At 39.3% G+C, this 17138-nt stretch overlaps 1 protein-coding gene across 14 annotated transcripts in view; it reads right to left on the reverse strand.

Moving 5' to 3' along the window:
- Positions 1-3431: 3431 nt before the first annotated feature.
- The window catches only part of BCL2L13 (BCL2 like 13), an 86961-nt gene continuing 73254 nt past the window's right edge, over positions 3432-17138 (reverse strand). For all 14 annotated transcript variants that reach the window (XM_030321316.2, XM_030321320.2, XM_032593872.1 and 11 more), the window contains one exon: positions 3432-6216. In XM_030321316.2, coding sequence (XP_030177176.1) covers positions 5398-6216 — 819 coding nt within the window. In that variant the 3' untranslated portion in view covers positions 3432-5397. The remainder of the gene's footprint in view (positions 6217-17138) is intronic.

Below are 17138 nucleotides of genomic sequence, written 5' to 3' on the forward strand. Positions count from 1 at the left end.
ATGTCAAAACTTTTGTTCATAACAATACACTGATTAACCAATTTCTTCTGGTGGTGCAAAAAACTCACTGAGCAAGATCACTATAAAATTTCCCCTTAGAAGTTTGAGAAGGGGGCAAAGATCACCTTAAACCAGCTGCTACTTTTTAACTTATTACAAGGCCTTGCAAATATCCCTGAGAACATCTCCTACCTGAGCTTACTATGAAGCAGCTGCCTGGCTAGAGCTACTGCAGTGTAAACATAAACATTGGGAGGGCCCTGATGGTTTAAATTCACAGGAACATGGCCAGCCAGAGGCTAGTCTTATGTAAATAAAGGGAAGACCAGGATGTCTTAATATTTTAGTTTCATGACCATTTCTACTCTCTGTGGGGTTCTATGTATGAGGTAACTAAGAAATAGTGACTAAATTTTAAGAAACGGGTATCCTACAGCCAAGGCCCCAGTGTACTGTGGAACTGAGATGTTTCACTGGAAAGTTATCTAGTGTCAGCTTCTGAGCAAGATGTGTCTGTGGCTGTACCTTGCCAGCTCTCAAGTCAGTCGCCTCTCGAATGTTGAGAGGCCAATGACTGGCGGTATCCCCCACTTCATCTCATCCCACTTCACAACCCATGGCATAGGCAGGGGGAAAGGTAGAGAAAAGGGAAGAGAAAGCATCAAGGCGCTGTCTTCAAGTCATTTGGTGATGATTCCTGTGTCAGACTGCCTTACTCTTGTTTATAAGCAGAAGTACTTATGTGACACACTAAAAAAGATAAAGATCCATACCAACAATAACTGCACATTCTTTAGCCACAAGGCATCACATTCACTAAGAGAAAATCATACAAGTTCGGAATAACTCTGGACATAACCTTCACTCCTATTTCTGTAGAACATGCTCAAATTTTAGATTAGGCCAGATGGAACCGTTGTACAAATCAAGAAAAAAACTCCCTTTCTTCCAGGGCACAGTCTGGTGCGCCTGGCTGCCCTTGTGCAGTCCATGATTGGCACAACCATTTGTAGAGAGCCTACTAATCCTGCTTGGCAGTGTCATAAACATGGTAAAAACCGAAAAAAGCACTAGACTTGGAGTCAGAAAAATCCAGTCACCTTTTCCTCTCCCATGCTAGGCTTTTGAAAAGTCATTAAACTCCAATTAGGTCTCTTCACAGCGTAAGCTGGGGATGAGGACTATGAATATCCATTGCAACTGTGAAGGTGGAATAAGGTACATGATGGTGCACAAGAACAATCTCTGGCAAATTGTAAATGTTCAACTATTGTTAAAATTATAATGACCCACACTTTTTAAGGAAAAGGATACTCTAATACAGAAAAATATGCACCCTAAACTGAAACCCATCTCACAGCTGAACCTCCTCAGTGACGAATGCTGTAATGGGAAGTTGTCACTAATGGCAGATCTCGTTCCTCCAGAGAAGCTACATTTTTCTGGTATGGTGTTGCTGAGGCTTTAAATGAGATACAGTAGCGCCCCCTCATCCTCCCCAGTGGATGCCTGAAACCACGGAGAATACTGAGCCCTATGTATGTTTTTTTCCCCAAACATACATATCTATGGTAAAGTTAGTTTATAAATTAGGCATAGTAGACATTAACAAGAAAATAGAATTAAGATAATATACTGTGATGAGTTCTGTGAATGTGGTCTTCCTCTCAAACTATCTTATTATACTAATACCCTCATGAGGACATGAGATGACAATGCCTACTCGATGAGATGAGTGAGGTGAGCGATGCAGGCACTGTGATGAACCATTAGGCTACTACTGACCTCAGGATGTGGGAGTATCACCTACTTCTGGGCCACGGCTGACTGCTGGTAACTGAACCGCAGAAAACGAAACTGCAGACAAGGGGATTTGTGAGGAAATCAGTTCAGAGGCCAGAATCTGTTTCTGTAAAGGTAATCAAATAGTCTACAGGCCCTCTATGAAATATGATCACCAACTCAAATTTTACCTGTAGTACCTTTTATTTCTATAAGACATCTCAAAATAATTTTAAAATTCTGTGGGTATGACATTTGTCCACATCATGCCTTTTAGAGAAAAAGGCAAAGAGCAGGCATTACTTTTGTATTATTAGAGGGAATTAGCATGAAGGCTGGGGAAATTGATTTCCACAAGAAATTAATGGTAGCTGTACTTCCAAAAAACCACATTCCTGGGTTCATTGTTTATTCTCCCAGGACAGACCCAGTCAAGTAGCTGCATTTTGATATGAGATGGTACAGAAACACAGGCGAGAGTAGGTATCAAGGATGCCTTTGTGTGGTGAACGTGTGAACCAGATGGTCAACAGTCGCTTTTCATTTTCTAGAAAGCTTTCTAGAGGGCAATGATGATACAAGAGTCCCTGTAAGGCACACTGTAGATACTGATTTCTATTGGCTCAGAATTATTATTTTAATACAAAGACGATAAAGTGGCATTCTTTAATTCTGGTATTTTTCTCAAGAAACCTTCATTGGTTTTTTACCAAGTTTTCAGAAATCATTACAGTCAATAAAGCAATTAAGAAGAAATCTAGAAAACTTACTAATACAAACTTTTGCTCAATGGTTTAAAGAATGAGGAATGATAGGGGCGCCTGGGTGGCGCAGTCGGTTAAGCGTCCGACTTCAGCCAGGTCACGATCTCGCGGTCCGGGAGTTTGAGCCCCGCGTCGGGCTCTGGGCTGATGGCTCAGAGCCTGGAGCCTGTTTCCGATTCTGTGTCTCCCTCTCTCTCTGCCCCTCCCCCATTCATGCTCTGTCTCTCTCTGTCCCAAAAATAAAAATAAACATTGAAAAAAAAAAAAAAAAAGAATGAGGAATGATAAATGGTGATACTCAATTCCACATTTGAGTTCCATAAGCAAGAGAGATTTATCCCTAATCTGCCTTTTTACCTTAGATTTAGATGTAATGTTAAGTTGGGGAGGCGTGGGGGAGAAGAAATGGCCTCTGACTACCAGCCCCACCAAAAACGAGGGAGGTGGGAGGCTGAGAAATAATTTTTTTAATAAGCAAAAAATAGGAACTGCTGTAAGCAGCGGTCCTCATTAGGGTATTTCCCCTCCAGTGCCAGAGGCAGAGGATAAGGAAGTGAAGAAGCATCAGGCACCTTGACACACTATTATTCAGAACTATCAATGATTCAACCTAGAGAAAGCCAATGGAAAAGAGTATTAACCATTACCCAGCAAGAGGCAATTGGCCGAATCACTTTGGGTTAATGTTCAACAGATAGGAAAATAAACCAGCACGTGGCAGCATCCTGTCACATGTCTCAATCTTTCCTTTAGTGGAGAACACAGACCCAAATATCCTAAGCCACAGATCTTCTTGTAGTAGCTCAGAAGTAAACCCGGTTTCTATTAGTGCTTAAATGTGTTCAGCTAATGGGTTTGGGCTCCGGAGTTTAAAAGTGTCAACACTGGAAGGAAAATATTTTATTATAAAAGAGAAAAAAAAAATCAAGATAACTCACCAGTGTGCTCTTATCCTATGCAAGCACAAAAGTAGGAACTAGAATACAGAGAAACCCCAATGTCGGAGCCAACTGTCAGAGTCCAAGGAGTGAAAACCATCTTTACTACATTAATTCCCATCCTCCCACCTCTTCTCTAGCTACACTAATCAAGGTGCACCAAAACCCTTAAAAATATCACTCCCTAAGACGCTACAACTCAGAACATACAGATACAGTGCATGATAAAGCTGAATAGACAAACACACTTCAGACCTTTCCTTGACCAGCTTTTAAATAGTATTGCTTTAGGGAGAAGATTTAATTTTAAAAAATAAATTTAAAAAAGAAAGCACATTTAAAACATCAAGTTTTGGTGATCAGGATAGTAAAGTAATTTTATTACAAATTTCAGGATCTAAAAAGTAATTTGTTACATTTACTAAGATAAATCTGAGATGACCTGTATCAAGCATGTGTGTCCTGCATAGTGACACTGTGATCCTCAGGCATGAAAAGACATGGTTCCACCCCCCCCTGCTTTAGGGATGGAATCAGCCAGATGAAAGAAAATTACACTGATTCTCAACTAGCACATACTGATTAGAATCATTTTGTTTATCACTCTGGCATTTGGACTGTAAAGAGTTCAGGGAAGAAGAACTCTGAAAGCCAAACTAAAATCTCGAGGGTAGCCTCAAGAAAGTCAAGCTTCTCTTTTACTACTTTTTATTTCAATGGTATTTAGGAGACCTTCTGTATTTAATAAGTTATGATTCAGTTGGTCTGTAAGCCCAAGTATTAACATCCTTATCACATGGCAAAAGACCACAGAGAAGCTGGCTGACCAGTAAGAAGACTAGGCCAGATAAAGGGAAAACACACTAATGCAGGTTCTAGACAGTGACCATCCAGCAACAGAGATGCTGCTACCGAGTAACCATAAGCTCCACAGGGTGGCCATACACAAAAGGGCCAGAAGAGACTTCGACAGGCCATCTAAGTCATCCTTCTGCTTCTAAATGAGACAAATGTCCCTCTTTAGCCAGTTACTTGCCTTTGCATTCACAGGCAGGGAGCCCTAGGTCTCTGTTATATTTATTTTTTTTAAAGATTACTAAAGGTAACATCTTTACAAGGTGGAGCCGTAGGAAGCATCAGGGACTTAGTGGGCACAGAGCAAGTGCTCTCCTGTGGGATCTTAACAAAGAATGTGGGGGTGAAGAGGAACGGTGCAGTACCTGAGAGGCAGCAGAGACATAAGGGGAGAGCACCCTCACGCTACAGGACTAAGAAGGTGGGGGAAAAAAGAAGATCCACAAAGGAATGGCTGCAAAACACAGCATGTTGGTCAGGAAAGATGAATTTCCAAGGGCAGGAACAAATCAGTAGCTGAGGAGCCCACAGCTAAGCCCTGTTGGCCTAGGAATTTCTATCGCAGATTCTCTTAAATTAACTCTCTCCCTCTAAAGCTGTGGCTCTCAATGGGAACAATTTTGCCCCCAGGGGACATTTGGCAATGTTGGGAGACATTTTTGGTTGTCACAACTGGGGGAACGGTGCTACTGGTATTCAGTGGGTAGAGGCCACAGATGTTGCTAAACATCCTACAGTGCACAGGACAGCCCCCTACAACATAGGATTAATCATGATGTCATTGATGGCAAGGTTGAGAAACCCTGTTCTAGAGGGAGTACTTTACTCAAGAGATTCTGAATTGAGCATGAGCCACGGTCCTTGGAACTTAACAGACAAACATGAATGCCCTCTACCTCAAGCCCTACTATGTGGATCAATTTATGCCTTGTTGAGCAGAAGTCCCCCATTATCCCAGAGTGTTCCACAAATGTCCAATCAGTTGTTGGTGGATCCAATTCAGTCAGTACAGCTAAGACTTTACATATTTTTTGCTTCTTTCTCTTCTGAAAGATCTGCTATTTCTTTCTCAGAGCCAGTGCTACCCCAACTGCCACTGCCAGGATGGCAACAGCGGCGGCCCCTCCAAACAGCAGTATAGACTTGCCCTCAGACAGGGGGAAGGCCTTCTCTTCTGCAGCAGGGGAGGGCCCTTCTTGAAGACTCTCTCTCTTTACATGCATCTCCTTTTCACTCAGCAGTGTTTCCGTGGGTTCCAGTGCAGGGATCACTTCCTCTTCTAGTTCAACAGATTCAACTGCTGCTGCTTTTGTCTTCATCAAGTTCTCTTCTTCATCAAGTTCCACAAACAACGATGTAGCAGGGCTGACTTTCTCAACTGCAATCGCCTCTGTGTCAGGTTCCCTCACCTCCAGCACGGAAGTAGCAGTGATATGCGGAAGCAAGGGAGCAGGTGCTTCAGGGAATGCCTCCTGCACCTCCTTGGTTGGCAAGACTACAGACGCCACAGCAGCCTCTTCCACACCTTCAGGTATTTCTTCTTTTTCCACATGCACAATGTCAGAATTAGAAGAATTGTTCTCGCTCTTCTCTCCAGCCCCATTGCTATCTAAGCTTTTGACTTCTTCAGGATCCATTGCAATCTGTTGCCAGGACTCAGGACCTAGGGACACTGGTAGGCTTTCTGTGTGCCAACTCTGACTGGCTGAGAGTGAAACAGGTAAGCTCTCTGACTGCCAAGAAGTGGTCACAGTAGGAGACTCTGGAGGACTGACTTGTCCAGAGTTGTCACTGGGCAGGATATAAATGTCATTGCTATCTTCTGCAACAATTCCAGGGTATTCCTCCTCCTCTGATTCAAGGTTAAAGACAGTGCCCTAGAAGAGAAGGAAGAGAGTCAATACAAAGAATGGTAAATATATTTAAAATAAATATAAATCTGGATAAAAATTCTTTCCCAAACTGAAGTTCTAGGAATAAATATTGTTTACAGCTATGTAATTTCTGGATTGAATGCATTTACCTGTAGACCAATGAAGAGGAAGAATTTTTTTCTTTTATTCATTTTTTTATGAATATAATATATTGTTAAACTGGCTTACATACAACACCCAGTGCTCATCCCAACAAGTGTCCTCAGAGGAAGAATTTTTAACAAGATAGTCCTCTGACCAATTTCCTTGCAACTAAAAAACCAAAATGTGATTTTTATATTCAATTCGATGTGTATATATATATACAATGCAATAATTAATGCAAAATAGCAAAGAAAACAAAGGCAAGAAACTTGCTCTCAAGGAATTTATCACTTAGTAAGGCAATGCTATCCGACAGTCCAAGTGCTAGTAAGAGTTCAGCTGGAGAGATGGCAACTTCTTCTGGTGGAGGCTGCAGCAGTCAGGGAGATGCCTGAGAGCTTTGTGGAGAAACCAGCATTTACAGTGGCTATCAGGAGAATGGGTCAGAGTGTATGGTGAAAACCATGGACAAGACACAATACCCGCAAAAGTGTATAAATATAAAAAAGAGGATGTCACAAAAACAGACACTCAGATCAATGGAATAGAATACAGAACCCAGAAATTAACCCACAAACGTATGGCCAACTAATTTCTGACAGTAGGAAAGAATATTCAACGGAATAAAAACAGTCTATTCAGCAAGTGCTGGGAAAACTGGACAGCAACATGCAGAAAAATGAACCTGGACCACTTTCTTACACCATACACAAAAATAAACTCAAAATGGATGAAAGACCTAAATGTAATAAGACAGGAAGCCATCAAAATCCTTGAGGAGAAAGCAGGCAAAAACCTCTTTGACCTTGGCTGCAGCAATTTCTTACTCAACACGTCTCCAGAGGCAAGGGAAACCCAATCAAAAATGAACTATCGGGACCTCATCAAAATAAAAACTTCTAGTCTGCACAGCAAAGGAAACAATCAGCAAAACTAAAAGGCAATCAACGGAATGGCAGAAGATATTTGCAAATGACATATCAGATAAAGGGTTAGTATCCAAAATCTATAAAGACCTTATCAAACTCAACACCCAAAACACAAATAATCCAGTGAAGAAATGGGCAAAAGACTTGAATAGACACTTCTCCAAAGAAGACATCCAGAAGGCCAACTGACACATGAAAAGATGCTCAACATCACTCATCATCAGGGAAATACAAATCAAAACCAGAGTGAGATACCACTTCACACCTGTCAGAATGACTAACATTAACAATTCAGGCAACAACAGATGTTGGTGAGGATGTAGAGAAAGAGAATCTCTTTTGCCCTGCTGGTGGGAATGCAAACTGGTGCAGTCACTCTGAAAAACTGTATGGAGGTTCCTCAAAATATTAAAAATAGAACTACCCTAAAACCCAGCAATTGCACTACTAGGTATTTATCCAAGGGATACAGGTATGCTGTTTTGAAAGGGCACATGTACCCCCATGTTTACTGCAGCACTTCAACAATAGCCAAAGTATGGAAAGAGCCCAAATGTCCATCGATGGATGAATGGATAAAGAAGATGTGTATATATACAATGGAGTATTACTCGGCAATCAAAAGGAATGAAATCTTGCCATTTGTAACTACATGGATGGAACTAGAGGGTATTATGCTAAGCGAAATTAGTCAGAGAAAGACAAGTATCATATGACTTCACTCATATAAGGACTTTAAGATACAAAACAGATGAATATAAGGGAAAGGAAGCAAAAATAATATGAAAACAGGGAGGGGGACAAAACATAAGAGACTCTTAAATATGGAGAACAAACAGAGTTGCTGGAGGGGTTGTGGGAGGTGGGGATGGGCTAAATGGGTAAGGGGCATTAAGGAATCTACTCCTGAAATCACTGTTGCACTATTTGCTAACTAACTTGGATAGAAATTAAAAAATAAATTAAAAAAAAAAAAAAAAGAAATTAAAAAATAAATTAATTAAAAAAATTTTTTTTAACATTTATTTATTTTTGAGAGACAGAGAGAGACAGAGCATGAGCAGGGGAGGGGCAGAGAGAGAGGAAGATACAGAATTCGAAGCAGGCTGCAGGCTCCAAGCTGTCAGCACAGAGCCCGACGCGGGGCCCGAACTCACAAACCGCGAGATCATGACCTGAGCCGAAGTCAGACGCTCAAGCGACTGAGCCACCCAGGCGCCCCAAAAATAAATACATTTTTAAAAATAAAAATAAATAAATAATAAAAAAGGGTAACAGTATGTAACCCAGTCTGAGTAGTGTACAACGTATATGAAGAATAGAAATTTCCATTAGGAAAGGGACCCTGGAAAACCTGACAGAGAACTAAGAAATATGGACTTTATTCAACAGGAAATGGTCAATGAAGTATTTTAGCTACACAAGGACAATCACAGCTCCACTTTAAAATGACTTGAGAGCAGTGGTCAGAGGAACACCAGAAATGTAAGACTCTTGCTTCTCTCTTTAGCAAGAGTCTTGACACAAAAGCAATAAAAATAAATAATGTCAGGGGCGCCTGGCTGGCTCAGTTGCTAGAGCACCCATCTCTTGATCTCAGGGTCGTTGAGTTCAACAGAGCATGGAGCCTACTTAAAATAAAAAGTTTATTAAAAAAAAAATTCACCGTCTAGATGTGAAGACTGACATATGAATAATTTCAGTATGATACAGAAAGCTTTAAGACGGGTATATGCACAGGATGATAGCGGAACCTAGAGGAAGAGAGAACTAATGGAGGGTAATGTTCATAAAGACCTAAAGAAAGCTTCACAAAAAGTCTGGGTAACACTCATAAATGCTGCAGAGAGTTTGAATAGAGTATGTAAAGCAAATTAATTCCTATTTTATTTTGTGATTATAGCTGCTATTCATAGGAAGTAGAATAATTTTATTCTTCAATCAAAACTGAAAGCTCTCGGGGGGCACCTGGGTGGCTCAGTAGGTTGAGCGTCCAACTTCAGCTCTGGTCATGATCTCACACTCTGTGAGTTTAAGCCCCACGTCGGGCTCTGTGCTGACAGCTCAGAGCCTGGAGCCGGCTTCAGATTCTGTGTCTCCTCCTCTCTCTGCCCCTCCCCTGCTCATGCTCTGTCTCTGTCTCAAAAATAAATTAAAAAACATTAAAAAAAATTTTTTTTAAAAACTGAAAGCTTTCTGCATACATTAAGGCTCTAATATAAACCAGTAGTCCCTCTATTAGCCCTACATAAAAAGAAACCAGAAAAGCAACTAAACAAATAACATGATCATAATATCAAGATTCTAACTGCCCCACATTCCACCTCAACCCTTGTTTCAATCTCCTTAAGAAGCCCTAGAGGTCATCAGGGATAGTCTGTGAATGAACATACGCAGAGAGATACAACAGTGGAGTAATTAAAAATACAGTATTTGTAGGAAAAAAGAACTGGTTTGAACCCCAGCTCCACACATACCAGATGTGTATATCTGAAGGCCTTGCTTGCTTACCCATTAAAAAAAAATTTTTAATGTTTATTTATTTTGGCGGCGGGCGGGGGTGGGGGGGCGGTAGGGACAGAGAGCGAGGAAGACACAGAATCTGAAGCAGATTCCAGGCTCGGAGCTGTCAGCACAGAGGCCCATGCAGGGCTCAAATCCATGAACCGGGAGATCAGGACCTGAGCCAAAGTTGGACGCTTAACTAAGCCACCCAGGCGCCCCTTTGCTTAACCATTTAAACTTCAATTTATTCATAAATGGAATATGAATGCCTTGGTAAGTTTTATAACAAAACTTAGATATAGTATTTATCATGCTTAGCACAGAACCTTGTACATAGTAAGCAATCAATAAATTATGCTGTTTTTTCATTATTATTGTTTTTGTTGTCATTGTTTTTTTGCTACTGTTTTTGGTGTGGTGGTGGGAGAAAGAGTCACGTAGACTGAAAAAATTTTAAAACGAAAAGCAATTTGAAACAATACCCTTTCTTGGGTACAAAAAGGTAATTAACATCCTCATCTCTCCTAAATAGAGGTATCACAAAACTGGAAAGTAAAAATCTCTCTTTAGAAAATTACAATAGTATAAGGGTGCCTGGGTGGCTCATTTGGCTCAGGTCATGATCTTGCAGTTCATGAGTTTGAACTCTGCGTCAGACTTAGTGCTGACAGCTCAGAACATGGAGCCTGCTTCGGATCTGTGTCTCTCTCTCTGCCCTTTTCCTGCTTGCGCTCTCTCAAAAATAAATAAACATTAAAAAAAAATCATTTTTTTAATTACAATAGTATACATCAAACCAATATACAGCTTATTTCTATGGGATAGAACTATAAGAAAAGTGTGTATTCTATAAATTTTTTACAATGATCATGACTTTGTATAAAAAAATTTTTTAATCTATTTGAAAATAATAAATAAATCTATCTCCATTTTTTTAAAAGACTGTTACATATAAATTGTGGTCTGCTGCCTCCTAGAAACTTGAGATTAGTGGACATTCAACAATCTCAACATGAGCTGTGAAATAATTTGAGTCAGATGAAGAGGATCTCCTGAATATCTTTTGTACATGTCCCTAAAACAAAGGGCAGGGCATATTAGAACACCATTAGAAATTGGTGTTTTTTTTTTAAATCTTTTATTATTTTTTTAGTATTAATACACGATAAACACATTCATAAAATTACGTAACCTAACATTCACCATTTTTAGGTGTGCAATTCAGTGGTGCTTAGTATATTCACAATGTGTGCAAACATCACCCCACTTTATTTAATTCCTGAACATTTCCACCATCTCAAAGAGAAAGCTTTTGACAATCACTCCCAATTCTCCCCTCCTCCTTCCCCTGGCAACCACTAATCATTCTCTGCCTCTAGATATGCCTATTCTGGGAAGTTCATATAAATGGAATCATACAATACGTGACCTTTCATGTTTAGGTTCTGTCACTTCACATGTTTTCAAGGTTCGTCCACGTTGTAGTGTATATCAGCACTTTCTTTCTGTGGCTTTGCAGTAGTTCACTAAATGGATATACCACATTTTGTTTATTAATTCATCCGTTGGTTGACATTTGGGTTTTATCAATTGGTTGACATCAGTTGTTGGTTGACATTCATCAGTTGGTTGACATTTCCACCCTTTGGTGATTGTGAATATCCACATATAAGTTTTTGTTTGACCACCTATTTTCAATTCTTTTCAGTACATAGCTACAAGTGAAACTGCTGGGTCATATAATTCTGTTTAATTTACTGAGGAACTGCCAAACTATTTCTCAAAGCAACTGTACCATTTTATATTCCCCCCAGCAATGTAGAAGGGTTCTAATTTCTCCACATCCTAACACTTGTTATTGACCGTTTCATTTTTTTTATCAGTGCCATCCTAAGGAATGTGAGGTGGTATCTCATTTGGGTCTTTATTTGCATTTCACTAATGACCAATGATACTAAACATCTTTTCATTTGCTTATTGTCCATTTGTTTATCTTCTTTGAAACAATGTCTATTTAAATCTTTTTCCCATTTTAAAATTCTATTGTCGGGGCGCCTGGGTGGCGCAGTCGGTTAAGCGTCCGACTTCAGCCAGGTCACGATCTCGCGGTCCGTGAGTTCGAGCCCCGCGTCGGGCTCTGGGCTGATGGCTCGGAGCCTGGAGCCTGTTTCCGATTCTGTGTCTCCCTCTCTCTCTGCCCCTCCCCTGTTCATGCTCTGTCTCTCTCTGTCCCAAAAATAAATAAACGTTGAAAAAAAAAATTAAAAAAAAAAATAAAATAAAATAAAATTCTATTGTCTTTTTATTATTGAACTGTTAGGACTTTTATCTTTTACTCTTCAACAAAACAAAAAACAAGGGTGCCTAGGTCGTTCAGTGGGTTAAGCATCAGACTCTTGGTTTTGGCTCAGGTTATGATCTCACAGTCTGAGTTTGAGCCCTGCGCTGGACTCCAAGCTGACTGTGCAGAGCCTGCTTGGGATTCTGTTTCTCTCTGCCCCTTTCCTGCTCTCTCTCTCTCAAAATAGATAAATAAACTTTTAAAAAATAATAAAATAATATAACTAATTGGGGGCAAGAATGCTTGTAAAAAAGGTTGAGACTAAAGAAAACAGAGGAGGTAAAGTACTAAAGTAACCAGTAGTCTATGCTAGTTAATAATCTTATTTTTTATTTTTAATAAGATCTGCCATTAGTACTGTTCTTCATATGGATTCCTTTCCCAGGCTTAAACTGCATCTAAATGAGACCTTCATAACTATAATCTTATGGGATTTCACCTCTTTTGAATTCTCAGATTTTCATCAGTACAATGGTAATATAAAACCACTCAACAGTTCTGGGACTTTATCAATAATGAATGATAACAGAGTCCCTTTGCAACCAAATGCATCACATAAAGACTGTATACCCACCAACAGCAGAAGTCATTAATTACTGATTGCCAGGAGATACTACTTGTTCTACTGAAGAATACAAACTACAAATAACACTTCTATATCGTTTCTCTATCTTATCCCATTGTTAGTAACTTTATTTTGGCTACCATCTACCTCATCATCTTCCTCTCCCTCTATTTAATCTAATCATAAAGTGCTAACTATATCTCAAAACATTTATTCTTAATGTATCCTAACATATCAAGATATATTTTTCCCTTCCTCTCAACATTTTCTGCTATCACTCTAATATAAGCAATCATTATTTTTCACCAAAGCCTCCTGTCTCTTTGATGCTGCAATCCAATTTAGAGATGAAAAATAAAAAAACATTTCACCAGTCAGCTAAACCAAAAACCTGGGAGTCATACTGGATTTCTCCTATTCTTGAAAGTAGTTTGCTTCTCATTGTTGGGAATTGTGCTATATAAATGGTAGTGACAAAACACTATAATCTCTGTCCCCAAAGAGTTTAAAATAGAGTTTAAAACCTAGTGAAGGAGACAAACACAGAAGAAGAGAAACTTATTTGGGGATTCATGGAAAGCTTCTAGGAAGACAGAGAATAACAGGGGTATCTGGCTGGTTCAGTTGGTGGAGCATGCAACTCTTAATCCCAAGGTTGTAAATTTGAGACCCACACTGGGTGTAGAGATTACTTAAAAATAAAATCTTTTTTTTTTTTAAGTTTTATTTATTTGAGAGAGAGACAGAAAGAGAGGTGGGGGAGGGGCAGAGAGTGAGGGGGAGAGAGAGAATCCCAAGCAGGCTCTGTACTGTCAGCACAGAGCCTGAAGCAGGGCTTGAACTCACAAACTATGAGATCATAACCTGAGCCAAAATCAAGAGTCAGACACTTAATCGATTGAGCCCCCCAGGAGTCCCCCAATTTTTTTTTAATGTTTATTTATTTTTGAGAGGGAGAGAGCAAGCAGGAGCAGAGAGACAGGGACAGAGGATCTGAAGCAGGCTCTGCGCTGACAACAGAGAGTCCAAGGCAGGGCTGGAACTCAAGAACTGTGAGATCATGACCTGAGCCAAAGTCAGATGCTTAAATGAGCCACCCAAGTGACCCTTAAAAATAAAATCTTAAAAAAAAAGAGAGAAAGAAGAGAGAACAACAGAGCGGGATTCGAGCCCTACGTTGGGTGTAGAGATTACTAGAAAAAAATAAAATTAATATAAAATGAAATAAAATAAAATAAAATAAAGCTGTATTTACCTATCTCTTTGCCAGAACACAATTCTAATTAGTCATGCAAATCCTCTAACACTTATTACAAAGGGATTTCTCTTTGCCATATAATTTTCTTTATTAGATATATATATTTTTTAAATGTTTATTTGAGAGAGAGTGTGTAAGCAAGTGGGAGGAGGAGCAGAGAGAGGGAGAGATAGAATCCCAAGCAGGCTTGAGCTGTCAGGGTAGAGAGCCCAACACAGGGCTTGATCCCACGAACCATGAGATCATGACCTGAGCTGAAACCAAAAATTAGACACTTAACCGAATGAGCCACCCAGGTGCCCTACCACAAAATTTATATACTCAAAAGTTTATCTGTTTATTAAATCATCTCTTCAAGGAGTTCCATTTATGAAAACCAGAAATAAAGGCTCATATAAAGAATACGTTTATAAGGAGGGGAAAAAGGTAGTAAAGAAGAGTAGTAATAGTATAAAGTAACACAAAGTTCATAATTATCCCTATTGACTTTAGTACACTTGTTTATTTATTTGCTTTCTCAAAATCTCCAAATGAGAAACTAAGTATGGTTCAGCAGCTTTATAATCCTCAACCTTCAAAGCCTTGCAAAGTAGCTAAAAAGAAGGGTAATGAGGCATTGCTTAAGATTAAATCGTTTTTTCTTCACTATTGAAACTCAACATTTAAAAACTGGGTACTTGGAACGCCTGGGTGGCTCAGTCAGTGAAGCATCCGACTCTTGATTTCAGCTCAGGTCACGATCTCACGGTTTGTTGAGTTTGAGCCCCACATCAGGCTCTGAGCTGACAGCAAGGAGCCAGCTTCTTGGGATTCTCTCTCTCTCTGCCCTCCTGGCTTGCACTCGTTCTCTCTCTCAAAGTAAATAAATAAAACTTAAAAAAAACAAAAACAAACACTAAACTGGGCTCTTTTTGTTAAGTGAAGAGGAAAAAACTGGAAAAGAAAGTTAACAGAATTATGCCACTAAATGAACCAATCACAGTGTGCCACCCCAAGAAGCAAGTAAAACTACCGTTTTCTCAAAGAAATTGCATTTCAAAGTTACAGAAAATAGTCAAAGAACATCAGTTACTCCACTACAAGCAACCTAAAACAATATATTCTTGGGGCGCCTGGGTGGCTCAGTCGGTTAAGCATCCGACTTTGGCTCAGGTCATGATCTTGCGGTCCGTGAGTTCAAGCCCCGTGTCGGGCTCTGTGCTGACAGCTCAGAGCCTGGAGCCTGTTTCGGATTCTGTGTCTCCCTTTCTCTCTGACCCTCCCCCGTTCATGCTCTGTCTCTCCCTGTCTCAAAAATAAATAAACGTTAAAAAAACAAAAAACAATATATTCTTGTTCACTTTCCAAGGACATTTTCACATTTTCATCTAAAAACCTCAAAAAAAAATTGCTTCTAACCACCCCTACCTCCCAACTGAATTATTTAGAAGATAAGGAATGTAATTTCTTACGTTGTTTATTCTTAGTCTTAGAATCACATCTGCTCTCATTCTGTTCACACTCTACAAATTTTGTAATCTGTTTTTGTGCCGCTTCAAAAGACGTACAGTACAGCTGGATTCACAGAGCAGCCTACAATTACAGAGCTCTCCAAACAGAAGGGTTATTCAAGGGTCAGAGCGGTCTTAAGTGCTCATTGATAAGAATTCTCAACAAGTTAACTTATCTGTACTTCTAAAAACAGAAACTCTCACAGCAAGAACTGATTAAAAAAGCAAAAACAAAAGAACCATAATACAGAAGGTAAAAATTTTAATCCTCAGAAAGACCTTTGCTACTTTTTCTTTAGGGCTGTAAGCCAAAACAAATGAAATGGAAATTTCAAAACTTCCATCATGAAGAAATAAGGGAAAAGTTAACAAACTGAAATAGAATTTACTGTAAACATTTTGCTTTATTTTTAACAGCTTAAAGCTAACAAAAGAGTTAAGAACACTCTTTGTTCCCTTGATCAATAACTCTGTCAACTTACAACTTTGGAATAATATATTGCTCAGAAGTCAATTCAGACTTAATTGTTTTGTTCCTTGCTGTTATGGCCTTGCTGTTATGGCCATGTACTTGGAACATGACATTTTAATGAAGATTCACCAAAAATTTTGTGCTCTTATGTGAGAAGCATTAATGAAAGACTGACACTGACACTTTTACTCCTGGGGCCAATTCATATAAAGCAAAAATATAAAAATAGAGGCCTCTCTCTTAACAATTCCTGTTATTAGTGAAGAGTAGGCTTTCACTGAAAGATAAAAGACTTCTCTGGATAATACTTTACATAAAATTTACTGCATTGGAGAGACTAACATCTACAGGTAATATTAGAGCCATTCCAACAATCTAAAATCATTTTTAGCACAAAATATTTATATTGTTGGAAATATTTTTTAGTTCCATTGATTAAAAAAACAAAAAGGAGTAACTTCAAGTGCTCAAAAACATAAAACTAATTTGGATCAACTATCAGAGTTTAAATACGCACAAAGAATCAGAGAATTGTATCTTTAAAAAAAAAAAAAATAGATAAAGCCCAGAAAGATTAAGTAACTTGCCCCAAGGCCTCTTAGCCTGCAAAGAGAACTTGATGTCAATAATAATAGGTAGCCCAGGGGCGCCTGGGTGGCGCAGTCGGTTAAGCAGTCGGTTAAGCGTCCGACTTCAGCCAGGTCACGATCTCGCGGTCCGGGAGTTCGAGCCCCGCGTCAGGCTCTGGGCTGATGGCTCAGAGCCTGGAGCCTGTTTCCGATTCTGTGTCTCCCTCTCTCTCTGCCCCTCCCCCGTTCATGCTCTGTCTCTTTCTGTCCCAAAAAATAAATAAACGTTGAAGAAAAAATAAAAAAAAATAATAATAATAATAGGTAGCCCTTATGTGACTCTTATCATCTGCCCTTCTGAAGATTTTATTTATATTAATCTATTTAAACCTCACAACTCTGTGAGGTAAGCCTTATTATTATTTCCATTTTACAGATGAGAAAACTGAATCAACTGAGGAGGATAAGTAATCCATTCAGTCATGGAACTAAATTTAAGCTCAGGCAGTTTACCTCTAGGGACCATGCTTTTATCAATTACTTAACTACTTAACCCCAACTCTTAGGCTGAAGTCCCCTGGTTACCATACAGCAAGTTTACAGCAAGAAGCAAATAGAAAAGGTTATTCTTGGAATTTTCTTCAAGCAGTAC

The sequence above is a fragment of the Lynx canadensis genome, chromosome B4 (genome assembly GCF_007474595.2).
Source record: "Lynx canadensis isolate LIC74 chromosome B4, mLynCan4.pri.v2, whole genome shotgun sequence".
NCBI classification, from domain to species: Eukaryota; Metazoa; Chordata; class Mammalia; order Carnivora; family Felidae; genus Lynx; species Lynx canadensis.